Source organism: Ammospiza caudacuta, chromosome 32 (assembly GCF_027887145.1).
Source record: "Ammospiza caudacuta isolate bAmmCau1 chromosome 32, bAmmCau1.pri, whole genome shotgun sequence".
In the NCBI taxonomy this organism is placed as follows: domain Eukaryota; kingdom Metazoa; phylum Chordata; class Aves; order Passeriformes; family Passerellidae; genus Ammospiza; species Ammospiza caudacuta.
The window spans coordinates 2,892,073-2,913,452 of record NC_080624.1 but is presented as its reverse complement, the minus strand read 5'-3'; the positions used below and the strand labels follow the sequence as shown (position 1 = coordinate 2,913,452).

General features: G+C 51.8%; 1 protein-coding gene across 1 annotated transcript in view; it reads right to left on the bottom strand.

Annotated features, from left to right (window-relative positions):
- SMC1A (structural maintenance of chromosomes 1A) overlaps positions 1–21,380 on the bottom strand; it is a 58,754-nt gene that overhangs the window by 11,538 nt on the left and 25,836 nt on the right. The window contains exons 11-21 of the mRNA XM_058822374.1: positions 20,485–20,664; positions 17,867–18,013; positions 14,344–14,481; positions 11,805–11,921; positions 9,240–9,346; positions 7,854–7,995; positions 6,085–6,230; positions 4,360–4,513; positions 3,215–3,325; positions 2,395–2,551; positions 794–948 (exon numbers count right to left, since the gene is read on the bottom strand). Of these exons, the coding sequence (XP_058678357.1) occupies positions 794–948; positions 2,395–2,551; positions 3,215–3,325; positions 4,360–4,513; positions 6,085–6,230; positions 7,854–7,995; positions 9,240–9,346; positions 11,805–11,921; positions 14,344–14,481; positions 17,867–18,013; positions 20,485–20,664 (1,554 nt within the window). The remainder of the gene's footprint in view (positions 1–793; positions 949–2,394; positions 2,552–3,214; positions 3,326–4,359; positions 4,514–6,084; positions 6,231–7,853; positions 7,996–9,239; positions 9,347–11,804; positions 11,922–14,343; positions 14,482–17,866; positions 18,014–20,484; positions 20,665–21,380) is intronic.

The following is a 21,380-nucleotide window of genomic DNA, read 5'->3' as shown; positions in this document are numbered from 1 at the left end:
CTGGGGACATTGGGGACATTGGTGACATTGGGGACATTGGTGACACAGGTGACATTGAGGTGACACACTGTCATTGATGCCGTCCAGGTGCGGCTCCTCGGGGTTCTCGGGGCCCAGGAACGCCTGGGGGGACATTGAGGTGACATTGGGGACAGTGGGGACATTGGGGACATCACTGGGGTCATTGAGGTGACACACTGCCATGGATCCCGTCCAGGTGCGGCTCCTCTGGGTTCTCGGGGCCCAGGAACGCCTGGGGGGACACTGGGGACATCACTGGGGACATTGGGGACATTGAGGTGACACTGGGGACATCACTGGGGACATTGGGACACTGGGGACATTGAGGTGACACTGGGGACATTGGGGACATTCAGGAGACATTCAGGGGACGTTGAGGGGACATTGAGGTGACCCAGGGGACATTGAGGTGACACTGGGGACATTGAGGTGACCCAGTGTCACAGCCAGGGCTCCTTGGGGCCCAGGAACACCTGGGGATGGGCGGGGCCAGCCCCGTGCCCAGGTGTGTGCCAGCCCCATGCCCACCTGCCCAGGTGTGTGCCAGCCCATTCAGGTGTGCCAGCCCTGCCCAGGTGTGTGCCAGCCCATTCAGGTGTGCCAGCCACGCCCAGGTGTGTGCCCAGGTGTGCCCACCTGTGCGCTGCTGTTCCGTGACAGCTCTGTGTGTGCCCAGGTGTGTGCCCAGGTGTGCCCAGGTGTGTGCCCCCTGATGCCCAGGTGTGCCCAGATGTGCCCAGGTGTGCCCAGGTGTGCGCCCAGGTGTGCCCACCTGCGCGCTGCTGTTCCGGGACAGCGCTTTGTAGATCTCGTCGATGTTGGTGGCCACGGCCTCGAAGCAGGAGTTGAAGCGGTCGAAGCGCTCCTTCTTCATCTGCTCAAACGCCTGCTTGGCCTTCTTGGCGCGCTTGCGGGCGGCCTCGAACTCTGGGGGGACATTGGGGACATCAGGGGACGGCTGGGGACATCAGGGGACAGTCAGGGGACAGCAGGGACACCCAGGGGACAGCAGGGACAGCCACGGGGACAGTGGGGTCAGGACAGCCCTGCTCGGCCTTCTTGGCGCATTTATGGGCGGCCTCGAACTCTGGGGGGACACTGGGGACAGCAGGGGACATTGGGGACAGCTGGGGACATGGGGGACATCACAGACACCCAGGGACAGCCACAGGGACACTGGGGACACCATGGGGACAGTGGGGTCAGGACACGCCTGCTCGGCCTTCTTGGCGCATTTACGGGTGGCCTTGAACTCTGGGGACAAATGGGGGACATTGGGGACATCAGGGACAACCAGGGGACATCACAGACACCCAGGGGACACTCCGTGTCCCCTCCACATCCCCCATGTCCCACCCTCCGAAGTCTCCTGGAACTTGTCCCCATGGTGTCCCCACCATGTCCTCTCACGTCCCCACGTGTCCCACCATCCGAGGTCTCCTGGAACTTGTCGCAGACACTGTCCCATGTGCCCACCACGTTCCACCGTGTCCCCATGGTGTCCCCACAGTGTTCCACCATCCAAGGTCTACTAGAACTTGTCCCCTCCCCATGTCCCCATGGTGTCCCCACATGTCTCACCATCCGAGGTCTCCTGGAACTTCTCCCCATATCGCCACGGTGTCCCACCATCCAAGGTCTACTAAAACTTGTCCCCATGTCCCCCTGTGTCCCCACAGTGTCCCACCATCCGAAATCTTCTAGAACTCGTCCCCATGGTGTCCTCACCATCCGAGGTCTCCTAAAACTTGTCCCCATTGTGTCCCCATGGTGTCCCACCATCAGAGGTCTCCTGGAACTTGTCCCCATGCCCCCTCCCGTGTCCCCATGGTGTCCCACCATCCAAAGTCTGCTAGAACTTGTCCCTGCTGTGTCCCCATGGTGTCCCCACATATTCCCATGATGTCCCCCCAGTGTCCCACCATCTGAGGTCTCCTGGAACTTATTGTGGACACTGTCCCATGTCCCCGCTGTGTCCCCATGGTGTCCCCACTGTCCAAGGTCTCCTGGAACTTGTCCCCCCATGTCCCCTCCATGTCCCCACGGTGTCCCCCCATGTTCCATCATCCGAGGTCTCCTGGAACTCATCGCTGATGCTCCTCCATGTCCCCCCCATGTCCCCATGGTGTCCCCCGTGTCCCCTGGTGTCCCACCATCAGAGGTCTCCTGGAACTTGTGGACACTCCCCCATGTTCCCACCATGTCCTCACTGTGTCCCCCTCAGTGTCCCCATGGTGTCCCCACCATCCAATGTCTCCTGGAACTTGTCCCCCCCATGTCCCCCCAGTGTCCCCATGGTGGTGTCCCCACCATCCGAGGTCTCCTGGAACTTGTCCCCCCCATGTCCCCATGGTGTCCCCATGGTGTCCCCACCATCCGAGGTCTCCTGGAACTTGTCCCTGACGCTCTCCAGTTTCTCCATGGCCTTCATGTTGGGGGCGGCGATGCGCTGCAGGACGCTCTGCTGCTCCGTCAGCCGCTGCTGCAGGGCGGCCATCTCCTGCCGGATCTCCTCCTCGGCCTGCGCGTCCTGGGGACACGGGGACATCGGGGACATTGGGGACATCATTGGGGACATCAGGGGTGTGAGGGACATTGGGGACATCGGGGACATCAGGGGTTTGAGGGACATGGGGACACAGCCGCTGCTGCAGGGCGGCCATCTCCTGCCGGATCTCCTCCTCGGCCTGCGCGTCCTGGGGACACTGGGGACATTGGGGACATTGGGGACATGTCCAGGCATGTCCAGGAATGTTGGGGTGTGCCCAGGTGGACCCAGGTATGCCCAGGTGTGCCAGGTGTACCCAGGTGTCCCCAGGTGTCCCCAGACATGCCCAGGTGTGCCGGGTGTCCCCAGGTGTCCCCAGGTGGACCCAGGTATGCCCAGGTGCACAGGGTGTACCCAGACATACCCAGGTGTACCCCGGTGTGCCCAGGCCATGCCCAGCTATGTCCAAGTGTGCCCAGGCATGCCCAGGTGTGCCCAGGCATGCCCAGGTGTAGCCAGATGTACAGGCATGCTCAGGCCATGCCCCGGTGCCCAGGAGTGCTGGATGTGCCCAGGTGTACCCAGACATGCCCAGGTGTGCCCAGGTGTACCCAGGGTGTACTGGGCGTGCCCAGAGCGTGCCCAGGTGTGCACAGGTGTGCCCAGCTGTGCCCAGGTGTGCCCAGCTGTGCCCAGGTGTCTCACCTTGAGCTCCTCGGGCAGGTCGCTGTAGTCGATCTCGATCAGAGCCTCGCGGGCGTAGAGGCTGGAGCTGCGCTGGGAGCTGCCAGCGGCGTCCTCACCCGTGCCACCACCCTGAGGGGACAATGGGGACACTCAGAGTGACACAGGGTCCTCACCCGTGCCACCACCCTGAGGGGACAATGGGGACACTCAGAGTGACACAGGGTCCTCACCTGTGCCACCACCCTGAGGGGACAATGGGGACACTCAGAGTGACACAGGGTCCTCACCCGTGCCACCACCCTGAGGGGACAATGGGGACACTCAGAGTGACACAGGGTCCTCACCTGTGCCACCACCCTGAGGGGACACTCAGAGTGACACAGGGTCCTCACCCGTGCCACCACCCTGAGGGGACAATGGGGACACTCAGGGTGACACAGGGTCCTCACCCGTGCCACCGCCCTGAGGGGACAATGGGGACGCACAGGGGACAATGAGGGGACAGGGCTGGAGCTGAGCTGGGAGCTGCCAGCGGCGTCCTCACCAGTGCCACCACCCTGAGGGGACAATCAGAGTGACACAGGGTCCTCTCCTGTGCCCCCACCCTGAGGGGACAATGGGGACAATGAGGGGACAGGGCTGGAGCTCCCACCGGCGTCCTCTCCAGTGCCACCACCCTGAGGGGACACACAAGGGACAATGAGGGGACAGGGCTGGAGCTGCCACCGGGGTCTTCACCAGTGCCACCACCCTGAGGGGACAATCAGAGTGACACAGGGTCCTTACTAGTACCACCACCCTGAGGGGACAATGGGGACAGTCAAGAGTGACACAGGGTACAGGGGGTGTCCCAGGTGTCACCTCCTCCTGGCTGATGCCGTCCACGGAGCCCCCGGCCAGCGGCAGGACAGGGGGTGACACAGATGGACAGGGATGACTCAGGGTGACACAGGAGGACAGGGGTGGCTCAGGGGGACAGGGGTGACACAGGGTGACATGGGGGTGTCCCCAGATGTCACCTCCTCCTGGCTGATGTCATCCACGGAGCCCTGGCCAGCGGCACCCAGGGGATGGGGATAACTCAGGGTGACACAGGAAGACAGGGGTGGCTCAGGGTGACCCAGGGTGTCACAGGGGTGTCACAAGGTGTCCCCAGGTGTCACCTCCTCCTGGCTGATGTCGTCCATGGAGCCCCTGGCCAGCGGCAGACGGATGTCCTGCATCTTGCAGGCCTGCAGGAGGTTGTGGCGGTCGCTGCGCTTCTGCTCCAGCTTGGTCTCGATGGCCGTCACCTCCTTCTGCAGGTGGGTCATCTCCCTGGGGACACGGGGACAGGGACACCATGGGGACAGGGACACCATGGAGACAGGGACACTGGGTCTCGATGGCCGTCACCTCCTTCAGGTGGGTCATCTCCCTGGGGACACAGGGACAGGGACACCATGGGGACAGGGACATGGTGTGGACAGGGACATGGGGACATGGTATGGGGACAGGGCCACGGTGTGGGGACAGGGACACCATGGGGACAGGGACACTGGGTCTCGATGGCCGTCACCTCCCTCTGCAGGTGGATCATCTCCCTGGGGACACGGGGACAGGGACACCATGGGGACAGGGACACGGTGTGGACAGGGACATGGGGACACAGTGTGGGGACAGGGACACCATGGGGACAGGGACACTGGGTCTCGATGGCCGTCACCTCCCTCTGCAGGTGGATCATCTCCCTGGGGACACGGGGACACCGTGTGGGGACAGGGACAGGGACACGGTGGGAACAGGGCATGGGGACGTGGTGGGGACAGGGGGACATCGTGGGGACAGGGACATGGGGACACGGTGTGGGGACAGGGCAGGGGACAGGGACATGGAGTAGGACATGGTGTGGGGACAGAAGATGGGGACAGGGACATAGGGACAGGAGGACAGGAGATGGGGACATGATGTGGGGACAAGGACATGGGGACACGGAGTGGGGACAGGGACAGGGAGAAGGACACAGGGACTGGGAATGGGGGACAGGGACAGGGGACACAGTGGGGACAGGGACATGGGGACAGGGACATGGGGACACGGCAGGGGACAGGGACACGGGGACATGGTGAGGACAAAGACACGGGGACATGGTGGGGACGGGGGAATGGGGACATGGTGGGGACAGGGACATGGGGACATGGTGTGGGGACAGGGACATGGGGAAGGACACAGGGACAGGGAATGGGGACAGGAGATGGGGACATGGCAGGGGGACATGGTGTGGGGACAGGAACATGGGGACACGGCAGGGGACAGGGACACGGGGACATGGTGAGGACAAAGACACGGGGACATGGTGGGAACAGGGGAATGGGGACATGGCTGGGGACAGGGACATGGTGTGGGGACAGGGCAATGGGGACGCAGGGATGTGGTGGGGACACGGGGACATGGTGGGGACAGGGCACGGGGACAGGGACATGGTGAGGACACGGGGACATGGTGGGGACAGGGCACGGGGACAGGGACATGGTGGGGACAGGGCAGTGGGGACACAGAGTAGGGACAGGGAATGGGGACAGGACATGGGGACAGGACATGGGGACACGGCAGGGGACACACGCACCATGGACACGCCCACAGGGACACACCCACCATGGACACGCCCACACGCTCCTTATACCAGTCTGGCTCCACCCCTTTAGTCCTGCCCACTGACCACACCCTCAATTTGGCCACGCCCATTTGACACCTCCCTCGCTTCTTGGCCACACCCCTTTTACTGGCCACACCCCCACTCGCCCCACCCCGCGTTGGCCACGCCCCCTTTACCACACCCATTTAGGCTCCGCCCTTACTTGATGCTCACACCCCCTCATTGGCCCCACCCCTTTAGGCCCCGCCCTCACTTGTTGGCCCCGCCCAGCTTCTTGCGGATCTCGTCCATCTCGTGGTTTTTGTCGTTCACCTCCGACTTCTTGGCCAGGTGTTGGTTCTTGAGGTCCTGCAGCTGCGCCATGGTCTCGTCGATGATCTTCATGTGCCGCTGCTCCTCCTGGGGACACCAAAAATGGGCAAAAATGGAGAAAAATGGGCAAAAATGGACAAAACCACCCAAAAATGGACAAAGTAACCCATTGATGATCTTCATGTGCCGCTGCTCCTCCTGGGGACACCAAAAATGGTCAAAAATGGTCAAAAATGGACAAAAGAACCAAAAGTTATCGATGGTCTTCATGTGCCGCTGCTCCTCCTGAGGGACACCAAAAATGGAGAAAAATGGAGAAAAATGGGCAAAAATGGTCAAAAATGGACAAAAACGGACAAAGATGGTCAGAAATGGACAAAAATGGACAAAATAACCCAAAAAATGGACAAAAGAACCCAAAGTTATCGATGGTCTTCATGTGCCGCTGCTCCTCCTGGGGGACACCAAAAATGGACAAAAATGGACAAAAACGGACAAAGATGGTCAGAAATGGACAAAAATGATCAGTGGTCTTCATTGTGCTGCAGCTCCTCCTGAAAAACCACCCAAAAATGGTCAAAAATGATCAAAAATGGACAAAAATGGCCAAAAGAACCCAAAGTTATCGATGGTCTTCATGTGCCGCTGCTCCTCCTGGGGACACCAAAAATGGGCAAAAATGGTCAAAAACGGACAAAGATGGTCAGAAATGGACAAAAATGGACAAAAGAACCCAAAGTTATCGATGGCCTTCATGTGCTGCTGCTCTTTCTGGGAAAATGTAAAAAAAACCAAAAAAGCCCCAAAATCTTCTTGAGCTTCTCCATCTTGGCCTCGTTCTTGTGCTCTTCTGGTCCCACCTCAGGTGTTCTTCATCATGGACCTCCCAAGACCCCAAAACACCTCAAAAACCCCAAAAAATCCCCCAAAAGAACCCAGAAGAACCCAAAGGTCCCAAATCTTCTCAATTTCTCCTGTCCTTCTGCTCTCCCTGGTCCCATCTCAGCTCTTCTCCACCATGGACCTCCCAAGACCCCAAAACACCTCAAAAACCCCAGAAAAATCCCCAAACCCCCCAAAAAAACCCAGAAGAACCCAAAGGTCCCAAACCTTCTCAATTTCTCCTGTCCTTCTGCTCTCCCTGGTCCCACCTCAGCTCTTCTCCACCTTGACCATCCCAAGACCCCAAAACACCTCAAAAACCCCAGAAAAATCCCCAAACCCCCAAAAGAACCCAGAAGAGCCCAAAGGTCCCCAAACCTTCTTGAGCTTCTCCATCTTTGCTGTGCTTTGGTCCCACCTCAGCTCTTCTCCACCATGGACCTCCCAAGACCCCAAAACACCAAAAAAACCCCAAAAAATCCCCCAAAAGAAGCAAAAGAACCCAGAAGAACCCAAAGGTCCCCAAACCTTCTTGATCTTCTTGATCTCGGCCTTGTCCTTGCACTCTCCTGGTCCCACCTCAGCTCTTCTCCACCAAGACCATCCCAAAACACCTCAAAAACCCCAGAAAAATCCCAGAAGTCCCCAAAAGAACCAAAGGAACCCAAAGGCCCCAAAACTTCTGGACCTTCTTCATCTTTGCTGTCCTTTGGTCCCACCTCAGCTCTTCTCCACCTTGAGCATCCCAAGACCCCAAAACACCTCAAAAACCCCAAAAAATCCCCAAAAGAAGCAAAAGAACCCAGAAGAACCCAAAGGTCCCCAAACCTTCTTCAGCTTCTCGATCTCGGCCTCGTCCTTGCGCACGCCCTGCTCCCACATCAGCACCTTCTCCTGGTCCTCCCGCAGTTGGTTGCGCTCGAAGTCCAGCTGGATGCCCAAGCGCGTCTTCTGGTTCTCAAACTCCAGCCTGGGGGACACCAGAGAGGTTCCTCAGAGGTTCTTGAGATGTTTCTTGGGGTTCCTCAGAGGTTTCTTGGGGTTCCTCAGAGGTTTTTTGGGGTCTCTGAGGGGTCTTTGGGGACTCTGAAGGGTTTTTTTGGGGTTCCTGAGAAGTTCTTGGAGGTTCTTGAGATGTTTGGTTGGGGTCCTCAGAGGTTTTTTGGGGTCTCTGAGGGGATTTTTGGGGTCCCTGAGAAATTCTTGGAGGTTCTTGAGATGTTTGTTGGGGTCCTTGATGGTTTTTTCCGTCTCTGAGGGGTTTTGTGAGGTTCCTGAGAAGTTCTTGAGATGTTTGTTTGGGTTCCTCAGAGGTTTCTTGGGGTTCCTCAGAGGTTTTTTGGGGTCTCTGAGGGGTTTGAAGCTCCTTGAGATGGTTTTTGGGGTTCCTCAGAGGTTTTTTTTCCGTCTCTGAGGGGTTTTGTGAGGTTCCTGAGAAGTTCTTGAGATGTTTGTTGGGGTTCCTCAGAGGTTTTTTGGGGTCTCTGAGGGGATTTTTGGGGTTCCTGAGAAGTTCTTGGAGGTTCTTGAGATGTTTGGTGGGGTTCCTCAGGGGTTTTTTGGGGTTCCTCAGAGGTTTCTTTAGGTTCTCGAGATGTTTTTTGGGGTCTCTGAGATGTTTTTTTGGGGTTCCTCAGGGGTTTTTGGGGTCCCCAGGGGATTTTTGGGGTTCCTGAGAAGTTCTTGAGATGTTTTTTGGGGTCCTTAATGTTTTTCTTGGGGTCCCTGAGGGTTTTTGGGGTCTCTGAAAGGATTTTTGGGGTCCCTGAGGGTTTTTGGGGTCCCTGAAAGGATTTTTGGGGTGCCTGAGGGTTTTTGGGGTGCCCTGGAGGTTTTTGGGTGCCCTGGAAGTTTTTTGGGGTCTCTGAGAAGTTTTTTGAGTGCCCTGGAGGTTTTTGGGGTCCCTGGGGGTTTTTTGGGTCTCTGAGAGGTTTTTGGGGTGCCCTGAGAGGTTTTTGGGGTCCTTAATGGCTTTTTTGGGGGTCCCTGAAGGTTTTTGGGGTCCCTGAGGGGTTTTTGAGGTGCCCTGGTGGTTTTAGGTGTCCCTGAGGGGTTTTTTGGGGTCCCTGAGAGGTTTTTGGGGTGCCCTGAGGGTTTTTTTTGGGGTCCTTAATGTTTTCTTTGGAGTTCCTGGGGGTTTTTTGGGTCTCTGAGAGGTTTTTGGGGTCCCTGAAAGGATTTTTGGGGTCCCTGGGGGTTTTTGGGGTCCCTGACCTTTTCTTGGCGATCTCGTTCTGCCTCTTGACCTTCTCCTCCTCGAACTCGCGGATGTTCCTGACGCCGATCTCGCGGCAGAACTCCTCAAACACCTCGTCCTCCACCTGGGGTGGGACGGGCTCAGGGACCCCAGAATGGTCCCCCAAAACCCAAAAACCCCCCCAAAATCCTCCCCAAAAACCCCCAAATTTCACCCAAAAACCCCCCCAAAATCCTCCCCAAAAACCCCCAAATTTCACCCAAAAATCCCCCCAAAATCCTCCCCCAAACCCCAAATTCCACCCAAAAAATCCCAAAAACCCCCAAATTCCACCCAAAAAATCTCCCCCAAAATCCCCCAAATCCACCCAAAAATATTCCCCTAAACCCCCCAAATTCCACCCAAAAACCCCCCCAAAATCCTCCCCAAAAACCCCCAAATTCCACCCAAAAAATCTCCCCCGAAATCCCCCAAATCCACCCGAAAATATTCCCCTAAATCCCCCAAATTCCACCCTAAAATCCCCCCAAAATCCTCCCCAAAACCCCCCAAATTTCACCCAAAAATCCCCCCCAAATCCTCCCCCAAAACCCCAAATTCCACCCAAAAATCTCCCCAAAATCCTCCCCAAAACCCCAAATTCCCCCCAAAATCTCCTCACAAATTGTCCTAAAATCCCCAAAATCCTCCCCAAAAACCCCAAATTCGACCCAAAAAATCTCCCCCGAAATGCCCCAAATCCACCCGAAAATATTCCCCTAAATCCCCCAAATTCCACCCAAAAATCTCCCCAAAAACCCCAAATTCCATCCAAAAATCCCCCCAAAATCCTCCCCAAAACTCCAAATTCCCCCCAAAATCTCCTCACAAATTGTCCTAAAATCCCCAAAATCCTCCCCAAAAACCCCAAATTCAACCCAAAAATCTCCCCCAAAATCCTCCAAATCCCCAAATCTGGGGGACCCCAAAAATCCCCAAATCCCCCCAAATCTTCAAATCTGAGGGACCCTAAAAACCCACAAATCCCCCCAAAAATCCCCCAAATCCCCCCTAAAATATTCCCCAAAATCCCCCAAATCTGGGACACCCTAAAATCTTCCCCAAATTCCCCCCAAAAATCTTCCCAAAATTCCCAAATTCCCCCAAAAATCTCCCCACAAATCGTCCCAAAATCCCCAAATCTGGAGGACCCCAAAACCAACCCAAAACCCCCCAAAAATCCACCCCAAAATCCCCCCAAAATCCCCAAATTTCACCCCAAAAGCCTCCAAACCCCTCTCAAAATCCTCCCCCAAATCCCCCAAATCTGGGGGACCCCAAAATCCCCAAAATCCCCCCAAAAATATTCCCCAAAATCCCCCCAAAATCCCCCAAATCTTCAAATCTGAGGGACCCTAAAATCCCCCAAAAATCCCCCAAATCCCCCCAAAAGCCCCCTAAAATATTCCCCTAAATCCCCCAAATTGGGACACCCCAAAATTCCCAAATCCCCCCAAAAATCTCCCCACAAATTGTCCCAAAATCCCCAAAACCAACCCATAAATCCCCCAAAAATCCCCAAAAATCCCCAAATTTCACCCCAAAATCCCCAAATTTCACCCCAAAATTCCCCCAAAATCCCCAAATTTCACCCCAAAATTCACCCTAAAATCCCCCAAATCCCCCCTAAAATATTCCCCCAAATCTGGGACACCCCAAAATCCCCCCCAAATTCCCCCCAAAAATCTCCCCAAAATTCCCAAAACCAACCCAGAAATCCCCCAAAAATCCACCCCCAAATCCCCAAATCCCCCCCAAAATCCCCAAATTTCACCCCAAAATCTCCCCAAAAATCCCCAAATTTCACCCCAAAATTCCCCCAAATCCCCCCCAAAATTCCCCCAAAATCCCCAAATTTCACCCCAAAATCTCCCCCAAAAGCCTCCAAACCCCTCTCAAAAGCCCCCCAAATCCCCCAAATCTGGGGGACCCCAAATTCCCCCAAATCCCCCCAAAAATCCCCCAAAATCCCCAAATTTCACCCTAAAATTCCCCCAAAATTCCCCCCCAAAATCCCCAAATTTCACCCCAAAATCCCCAAATTCTCCCCCAAAATCCCCCCAAAATCCCCAAATTTCACCCCAAAATTTCCCCCCAAAATCCCCAAATTTCACCCCAAAATTCCCCCAAACTTCCCCCAAAATCCGGGATATTTTGCTCCACATTGGAGAGAATTTTCCTTAAACCTGGATGGATTTTTTCCCCCAAAAATTGGGATTTTTTTTGCCCCCAAACTTGGGATTTTTTTCTCCAAAAATTGAAATTTTTTTCCCCAAAAATTGGAATTTTTTTCCCAAAAATTGGAATTTTTCCCCCCAAAAATTGGGATTTTCCCCCCCAAAATTGGGATTTTTTTTCTCCAAAAATTGGAAATTTTTTCCCAAAAATTGGAATTTTTTTTCCCCCAAAATTGGGATTTTTTTTCCCAAAAATTGGAATTTTTTTCCCAAATTTTGGGTTTTTTTTTTTCCCAAAAATTGGAATTTTTTCCCCAAATTTTGGGGATTTTCCCCCAATTCCGGAATTCCCCCTTGGGCCCGGACCTGGTTCATTTTGTCCCGCAGCTCCCTCATCTCGCGCTCGCGGCCTTGGATGATTCGCTTGATGTCGTTGATGCGCGGCCCAAAATTGGCCAATTCGCTCTCCAGCTTGGACTTCTCCTGGAAATGGGGAAAAATGGGAGAAAAACGTGAGAAATGGGGAAAAAATGGGGAAAAATGGGGAAAATTGTGAGAAAAATGGGGAAAAAGAGAGAAAAAATGGAGAAAAAAAAGGGAAAAATGGGATTAAAATCCAGCCCTGAAGCCCAAAATTGGCCAATTCGCTCTCCAGCCTGGACTGCTCCTGGAAATGGGGAAAAATGGGAAAATTGTGAGAAAAATGGGAAAAAATGGGGAAAAATTTGAAAAGAAATGGGGAAAATGGGGAAATTTTGAAAAAAAAATGGGGAAAAATGGGGCAAAAATGAAAAAAAAAACCGAGGGAAAAATGGAAAAATAAAGAGGAAAAAAAGGGGGAAAAATTGGAAAAATGGGGGGAAAATTGTGAGAAAATGGGAAGAAAAATTGTGAAAAAAATGGGGATAAAGAGAGAAAAAATGGAGAAAAAAAAGGGAAAAATGGGATTAAAATCCAGCCCTGAAGCCCAAAATTGGCCAATTCGCTCTCCAGCCTGGTCTGCTCCCGGAAATGGGGAAAAATGGGTAAATTTTGAAAAAAAAGGGGGAAAAAAGGAGCAAAAATGAAAAAAAAACGAGGGAAAAATGGAAAAATAAAGAGGAAAAAAAGGGGGGAAAACTGTGAGAAAATGGGAGGAAAATTTGGGGAAAAAATGGAGAAACAAAAGGGAAAAATGGGATTAAAATCCAGCCCTGAAACCCAAAATTGGCCAATTCGCTCTCCAGCTTGGACTGCTCCTGGAAATGGGGAAAAATGGGAGAAAAAGGTGAAAAATGGGGAAAAAATGGAAAAAAAAGGGAAAAATTGTGAGAAAAATGGGGAAAAATGGGGAAATTTTGAAAAAAAATGGGGAAAAATTGAAAAAAATGGGGAAAAAAGGGGCAAAAATGAAAAAAAAAAAACAAGGGAAAAATGGAAAAATAAAGAGGAATAAAAGGGGGAAAATGGGGAAAAATGGGCGAAAAAATGGGAAAATTGTGAGAAAAATGGGGAAAAATTGAAAAAAAATGGGGAAAATTTGAAAAAAAATGGGGAAAAAAGGGGCAAAAATGATAAAAAAATGAGGGAAAAATGGAAAAATAAAGAGGAAAAAAAGGGGGCAAAAATGGGGAAAAAATGAGGGCAAAAATTGGGAAAAAACTGGATAAAATGAGAGAAAAAATGGAGAAACAAAAGGGAAAATGGGATTAAAATCCAGCCCTGAAGCCCAAAATTGGCCAATTCGCTCTCCAGCTTGGACTGCTCCTGGAAATGGGGAAAAATGGGAAAAAATGGGAAAAATTGTGAGAAAAATGGGGAAAAAAGGGGAAAAATTGTGAGAAAAATGGGGAAATTTTGAAAAAAAAATGGGGAAAAAAGGAGCAAAAATGAAAAAATTCACCTTTTTTTCCTCCGAAGTTCACATTTTTTCCCTAAAAAAATCACTTTTCCTCCCAAATTCACATTTTTTCTCAAAATCCACATTTTTACCTCAAAATCCAGAAACTTTTTCCAAAATATTCACATTTCTCCTGCAAAAAATTCACTTTTTACCCTGGAAAAGTCACATTTTTGTCCGAAAAAATCACATTTTTTTCACAAAAATTCAGATTTTTTCCCCAAATTTTGGATTTTTTCCCCAAATTTTGGATTTTTTCCCAAAATCCCATTTTTTTCCCGCAAATCCGTGTCCCACCTGCAGGTTCAGGGCCAGGTGCCGCGTCTTGGTCTGCTCCAGGTCGCTTTGGGAACATTTCATGAGGAAATTTTCCCCCAAAAATTCACCTTTTTTTCCCTAAAAAACTCACTTTTCCTCCCAAATTCACATTTTTTTCTCAAAATCCACATTTTTACCTCAAAATCCAGAAATTTTTTCCAAAATATTCACATTTCTCCCACAAAAAATTCACTTTTTTTCCCTGGAAAATCCCCATTTTTTCCACAAAAATTCTGATTTTTTTCCCAAATTTTGGATTTTTTCCCCAAATTTTGGATTTTTTTCCAAAATCCCATTTTTTTTCCCCAAATCCGTGTCCCACCTGCAGGTTGAGGGCCAGGTGCCGCGTCTTGGTCTGCTCCAGGTCGCTTTGGGAACATTTGTTGGGGGAATTTCCCCCCAAAATTCACCTTTTTTTCCTTGGAAGTTCACATTTTTTCCCTAAAAAACTCACTTTTCTTCCCAAATTCACATTTTTTTCTCAAAATCCACATTTTTACCTCAGAATCCAGAAATTTTTTCCAAAATCATTCACATTTCTCCCACAAAAAATTCACGTTTTACCCCGGAATATCCCCATTTTTTCCACAAAAATTCCGATTTTTTTCCCCAAAAATTGAGATTTTTTTCCCCAAATTTTGGATTTTTTCCCCAAATTTTGGATTTTTTCCCCAAATCCCATTTTTTTTCCCCAAATCCGTGTCCCACCTGCAGGTTGAGGGCCAGGTGCCGCGTCTTGGTCTGCTCCAGGTCGCTCTGGGAATATTTGAGGCGCATTTGGAGCCCGTGGGCCTGGGACTGCACCTGGCGCAGCTCGGCCTCCTTGCGCTTGGCCTTCATCTGCTCCTGCAGGGGAAAATGGGGAAAAAGTCAGGAAAAATGGGAAAAATGAGAAGTTTGGGAATTATGGGGGGAAATGGGGAAAAAATTGGGGAAAAAATGAGGAAAAAATGAGGAAAAAATGGGAATTTAGGGGCACAGCTCGCCTCCTGGCGCTTGGCTTTCATCTGATCCTGAAGGGGAAAAATGGGGAAAAAGTCAGGAAAAATGGGAAAAAATGGGAATTATGAGGGAAAATGGGGGGAAAGTGGGGGGAAATGGGAAAAAATTGGGAAAAAATGAGGAAAAACTGAGGGAAAAATGAGGAAAAAATGAGGGAAAATGGGAATTTGGGGGCACAGCTCGGCCTGCTTGCGCTTGGCCTTCATCTGATCCTGAGGGGGAAAAAGTCAGGAAAAATGGGAAAAAATGGGAATTATGAGGGAAAATGGGGGGAAAGTGGGGGGAAATGGGAAAAAATTGGGGAAAAAATGGGGAAAAACTGAGGGAAAAATGAGGGGAAAATGAGGGGAAAATGAGGAAAAATGAGGGAAAAATGGGAATTGGGGGCGCAGCTCGGCCTGCTTGTGCTTGGCCTTCATCTGATCCTGAAGGGGAAAAATGGGGAAAAAGTCAGGAAAAATGGGAAAAAATGGGAATTATGAGGGAAAATGAGGGGAAAGTGGGGGGAAATGGGAAAAAATTGAGAAAAAATGAGGAAAAACTGAGGGAAAAATGAGGAAAAAATGAGGGAAAATGGGAATTTGGGGGCACAGCTCGGCCTGCTTGCGCTTGGCCTTCATCTGATCCTGAGGGGGAAAAAGTCAGGAAAAATGGGAAAAAATGGGAATTATGAGGGAAAATGGGGGGAAAGTGGGGGGAAATGGGAAAAAATTGGGAAGTAATGAGGGGAAAATGAGGGGAAAATGAGGGGAAAATGGGAATTGGGGGCACAGCTCGGCCTGCTTGTGCTTGGCCTTCATCTGCTCCTGCAGGGGGAAAATGGGGAAAAAGTCAGGAAAAATGGGAAAAATGAGAATTTTGGGAATTATGGGGGGGAAATGGGGGAATATGGGGAAAAAAATGGGGAAAAATGAGGGAAAAATGAGGAAAAAATGGGAATTTGGGGGCACAGCTCGGCCTCCTGGCGCTTGGCCTTCATCTGATCCTGAAGTGGGAAAATGGGGAAAAAGTCAGGAAAAATGGGAAAAATGAGAAGTTTGGGAATTATGGGGGGAAATGGGGAAAAAATTGGGGAAAAAATTGGGGAAAAATAGGGGAAAAAAAGAGGGAAAAATGACGAAAAAATGGGAATTGGGGGCACAGCTCGGTCTGCTTGTGCTTGGCCTTCATCTGATCCTGAGGGGGAAAAAGTCAGGAAAAATGGGAAAAAATGGGAATTATGAGGGAAAATGAGGGGAAAGTGGGGGAAATGGGAAAAAATTGGGAAAAAATGAGGAAAAACTGAGGGAAAAATGAGGAAAAAATGAGGGAAAATGGGAATTTGGGGGCACAGCTCAGTCTGCTTGTGCTTGGCCTTCATCTGCTCCTGCAGGGGGAAAAATGGGGAAAAAGTCAGGAAAAATGGGAAAAAATGGGAATTATGAGGGAAAATGGGGGGAAAGTGGGGGGAAATGGGAAAAAATTGGGAAAAAATGAGGGAAAAATGAGGGAAAAATGAGGGGAAAATGAGGGAAAAATGGGAATTGGGGGCACAGCTCGGCCACCTTGTCATGGGCTTCATCTGCTCCTGCAGGGGGAAAATGGGGAAAAAGTCAGGAAAAATGGGAAAAATTAGAATTTTAGGAAAATGGGGGGAAATGGGGAAAAAATTGGGAAAAAAAATGAGGAAAAAATGAGGGAGAAATGAGGGAAAAAATTGGAATTTGCGGCCCAGCTCGGCCTCCTTGTCTTGGCCTTCATCTGCTCCTGGATTGGGAAAAAAAATGGGGAAAAAGTCAGGAAAAATGGGAAAATTCAGGAAAAAATTTGGGATTTTTGAGGAAATTCAGGGGAAAATGGGGGGAAATTGGGAAAAAAATCGGGAAAAAAATGAGGAAAAAATGGGAATTTGGGGGCACAGCTCAGCCTGCTTGTGGCTTGGCCTTCATCTGCTCCTGGATTGGGAGAAAATGGGGAAAAAGTCAGGAAAAATGGGAAAAATCAGGGTCCCTTTTGGGCTCAGGTTTGGGTTTTTAGGCTCAGTTTTAGGGTCAGGTTTGGGTTTTTGGGGTCAGTTTTGGGTTTTTGGGCTCAGTTTTGGGGTCCCACCTTGAGCTCCTCGCTCAGCCGCTCCTTCTTCTCCCTGAGCTTGTGTGGGGTCACTTTGGGGTTTTAGGGTCAGGGTTGGGTTTCAGGCTCAAGTTTGGGTTTTTATGCTCAGTTTTAGGCTCAGGTTTGGGTTTTTGGGGTCAGTTTTGGGTATTTGGGGTCAGTTTTAGGGTCATTTCTGGGTTTTTGGGCTCCCACCTTGAGCTCCTCACTCAGCCTCTCCTTCTTCTCCCTGAGCTTGTTTGGGATCCATTTGGGGTTTTAGGGTCAGTTCTGGGTTTTAGGCTCAGTTTTAGGCTCAGGTTTGGGTTTTAGGATCAGTTTTGACTTTTTGGCTCAGTTTAGTCTCAGTTTTGGGTTTTTGGGCTCAGTTTTGGGCTCCCACCTTGAGCTCCTCGCTCAGCCGCTCCTTCTTCTCCCTGAGCTTGTGTGGGGTCACTTTGGGGGTTTTAGGGTCAGTTCTGGGTTTTAGGCTCAGTTTTAGGCTCAGTTTTGGGTTTTTGGGCTCAGTTTTGGGTTCTTGAGGTCAGGTTTGGGTTTTGGGCTCAGTTTTGGGCTCAGTTTTGGGGTCCCACCTGGAGCTCCTCGCTCAGCCGCTCCTTCTTCTCCCTGAGCTTGTGTGGGGTCACTTTGGGGTTCCTTTGGGGTTTGGGGGCTTTTTAGGCTCAGGTTTGGGTTTTTAGGCTCAGTTTTAGGGTCAGTTTAGGCTCAGTTTTGGGTTTTAGGGGTCAGTTTTAGGGTCATTTCTGGGTTTTTGGGGTTGGTTTTGGGGTCCCACGTTGAGCTCCTCGCTCAGCCACTCCTTCTTCTCCTTGAGCTTGTTTGAGGTCAGTTTGGGTCAAGGTTGGGTTTCAGGCTCAGGTTTGGGTTTTTGGGCTCAGTTTTAGGGTCAGGTTTGGGTTTTTGGGGTCAGTTTTGGGGTCCCACCTTGAGCTCCTCGCTCAGCCGCTCCTTCTTCTCCCTGAGCTTGTGTGGGGTCACTTTGGGGTTTTTAGGGTCAGTTTTGGGTTTCAGGCTCAGTTTAGGCTCAGGTTTTGGTTTTCAGGCTCAGTTTTGGGGTTTGGGGTCAGGTTTGGGGTTTGGGGTCAGGTTTGGGGTCAGGTTTGGGGTTTGGGGTCAGGTTTGGGGTTTGGGGTCCCACCTTGAGCTCCTCCGTCAGCCTCTCCTTCTTCTCCTTGAGTTTGTCCACGGCTTTCTCGTCCCAGCGCCGAGCTTTGGCCTTGAGGTCACTGGCACCACCCGAGATCACGCCCGACTTCTGGAACAGCGTGCCATCGAGGGCCACCGTCTGTGGGGACATTGGGGACATCATTGGGGACATTGGGGACACTGGCACTGCCCGAGATCACCCCCAACTTCTGGAACAGGGTGCCGTCCAGGGCCACCGTCTGTGGGGACACCAATGGGGACATCACTGGGACATTGGGGACATCACTGGGGTCACTGGCACCGCCCGAGATCACCCCGGACTTCTGGAACAGCGTGCCATCGAGGGCCACCGTCTGTGGGGACATTGGGGACATCATTGGGGACATCACTGGGACACCCCCGACTTCTGGAACAGGGTCCCATCCAGGCCCAATGTCTGAGGGGACATTGGGGACATTGGGGACACCCAGAGCCAACCATGGACTGCAGGAACAGGGTCCTGTCCAGGGCCACCGTCTGAGGGGACACTGGGGACATCATTGGGGACATCACTGGGGTCACATCACTGAGGCACCGCCCGAGATCACCCCCAACTTCTGGAACAGCGTGCCATCGAGGGCCACCATCTGTGAGGACACCAATGGGGACATTGGGGACATCATTGGGGACATCACTGAGACACTCCCGATTTCTGGAACAGCGTGCCATTGAGGGCCACCATCTGTGAGGACATCAATGGGGACATTGGGGACATTGGGGACACCCAGAGCCAACCATGGACTGCAGGAACAGGGTCCTGTCCAGGGCCACTGTCTGTGGGGACACTGGGGACATCACTGGGGACATCACTGGGGACATCACTGGGGACATCCATGGGACACCATGGACTTCTGGAACAGGGTCCTGTCCAGGGCCACCGTCTGTGGGGACATCAACGGGGACATTGGGGACATCCATGGGACACCATGGACTTCTGGAACAGCGTCCCATCCAGGGCCACCGTCTGTGGGGACATTGGGGACATCACTGGGGACACCGAGGATATCCTTGGGGACATCATCGGGGACACCCAGGGGACATGGGGGCTGCTTTGGGCCATTTCTCGGGGGTTTTGGGGCTGCTTTCAGGGCATTTCAGGGCGATTTTTGGGGCATTTCTGGGGTGGATTTTCAGGGATTTGGGGGCATTTTCAGGCTGGTTTTAGGGGATTTTTGGGGCATTTTGGGGCAGTTCTGGGGTATTTTCAGGGCAGTTTTGGGGGGCAGTTTGGGGCTGGTCTGGGGGTATTTTCAGGCTGATTTTGGGGCTGTTTGGAGCTGGTTTTGGGGTGGTTTTGGTGCCACTTTTGGGGCCACTTTTGGGGAATTCTCAGGATGTTTTGGGTCTGTTTCTGGGCAGTTTTGAGGGCTGGTTTTAGGTTATTTTGGGGTGATTTTGGCCATTTTTCGGGTGTTTTGGGGGCTGGTTTTAGGATATTTTTGGGGTGATTTTGGGGCAGTTTGGGGTGATTTCAGGGCAGCTTTGGGGGGCAGTTTTGAGCTGGTTTTAGGATATTTTAAGGGTGATTTTGGGGTGGTTTTGGGGCACCTTGTGCCTCTGGTGGCCCCCAAAGGCCATGGGGCTGTTTTGGGCTGGTTTAGGGTATTTTTAGGATGGTTTTGGGGTGATTTTGGGGTATTTTCAGGTCAGTTTTGGGGGGCAGTTTGGGGCTGGTTTTGGGGTGGTTTCAGGCTGTTTTTAGGGTATTTTTGGGGTGGTTTTGTGGCTCTTTTGGGGTGGTTTTTGGAGCTGTTTTGGGGTGGTTTTGGGGCATTTTCGGGGCAGTTTGGGGCTGGTTTTGGGGTGATTTAAGGCTGTTTTTTAGGGTATTTCTGAGGGGGATTTAAGTGTATTTTTGGGGTGATTTCAGGCCATTTTTAGGGTATTTCTGGGGTTGATTTTAGCGTACTTTTGAGGTGATTTTGGGGCAGTTTTGGGGCATTTTCAGGTCAGTTTTGGGGGGCGGTTTGGGGCTATTTTGAGGCTGGTTTTGGGGTGATTTTAGGGCACCTTGTGCCTCTGGTGGCCGCTGAAGGCCGTGGGGCTGTTTTGGGCTGGTTTTAGGGTATTTTTAGGATATTTTTGGGGTGGTTTTGGGGCACCTTGTGCCGCTGGTGGCCCTGAAGGCCATGGGGTTGGTTTTGGCTGGTTTTAGGGTATTTTTGGGGTGGTTTTGGGGTGGTTTTGGGGCACCTTGTGGCGCTGGTGGCCCCGAAGGCCATGGGGCTGTTCTGAGCTGGTTTTAGGGTATTTTTAGGATATTTTTGGGGTGGTTTTGGGGCACCTTGTGCCTCTGGTGGCCACTGAAGGCCATGGGGCTGTTCTGAGCTGGTTTTAGGCTATTTTTGGGGTATTTTTGGGGTGGTTTAGGGGTGATTTTGGGGCACCTTGTGGCGCTGGTGGCCCCCGAAGGCCATGGGGCTGTTCTGAGCTGGTTTTAGGGTATTTTTAGGATATTTTTGGTGTGGTTTTGGGGCACCTTGTGCCGCTGGTGGCCCCCGAAGGCCATGGGGCTGTTCTGAGCTGGTTTTAGGGTATTTTTGGGGTATTTTTGGGGTGGTTTTGGGGCACCTTGTGGCGCTGGTGGCCCCCGAAGGCGATCCTGCGCGCGTCCTCGACGTTGTCGCAGACCAGGGCGTTGCCGCACGCGAACTGCAGCGCCTTCTTGATGTGGGGGGGCTCGTAGCGAATCACATCGATCACCAGCTTGGCCCCCCGCAGCTCCCGCAGCTTCTCGTCCGTGGGCTTCACCTGAAACCCCGAAAATCGGGGTGAAAAACACCAAAAATGGGGTTAAACTTCATCTCACAGCTTCCTGTACATGGGTTTCATCTGAAATCCCAAAAATTGGGGTGAAAAACCCCAAAAATGGGGTTAAAACCCACCCCTGCAGTTCCCGCAGCTTCTCATCTGTGGGTTTTACCTAAAATCCCAAAAATTGGGGTGAAAAACCCCAAAAAATGGGGTTAAACTTCATCTCACAGCTTCCTGTACATGGGTTTCACCTGAAATCCCAAAAATTGCGGTGAAAAGCCCCAAAAAATGGGGTTAAACCTCATCTCACAGCTTCCTGTACATGGGTTTCACCTAAAATCCCAAAAATTGGGGTGAAAAACCCCAAAATGGGCACCCAAACCAACCCCAAACCCCAGCTTGGCCCCACGCAGCTCCCGCAGCTTCTCGTCCGTGGGTTTTACCTGAAATCCCAAAAACTGGGGTGAAAAACCCCAAAAATGGGGTTAAACCTCACCCCTGCAGCTTCTTGCCTATTGGTTTTACATAAATCCCAAAAATTGGGGTGAAAAACCCCAAAAATGGAGTTAAAACCACTCCTGCAGCTCCCGCAGCTTCTCATCTGTGGGTTTTACATAAAATCCCAAAAATTGGGGTGAAAAACCCCAACAATGGGGTTCAAACCAACCCTGCAACTCCTGCAGCTTCTCATCTGTGGGTTTCACCTGAAATCC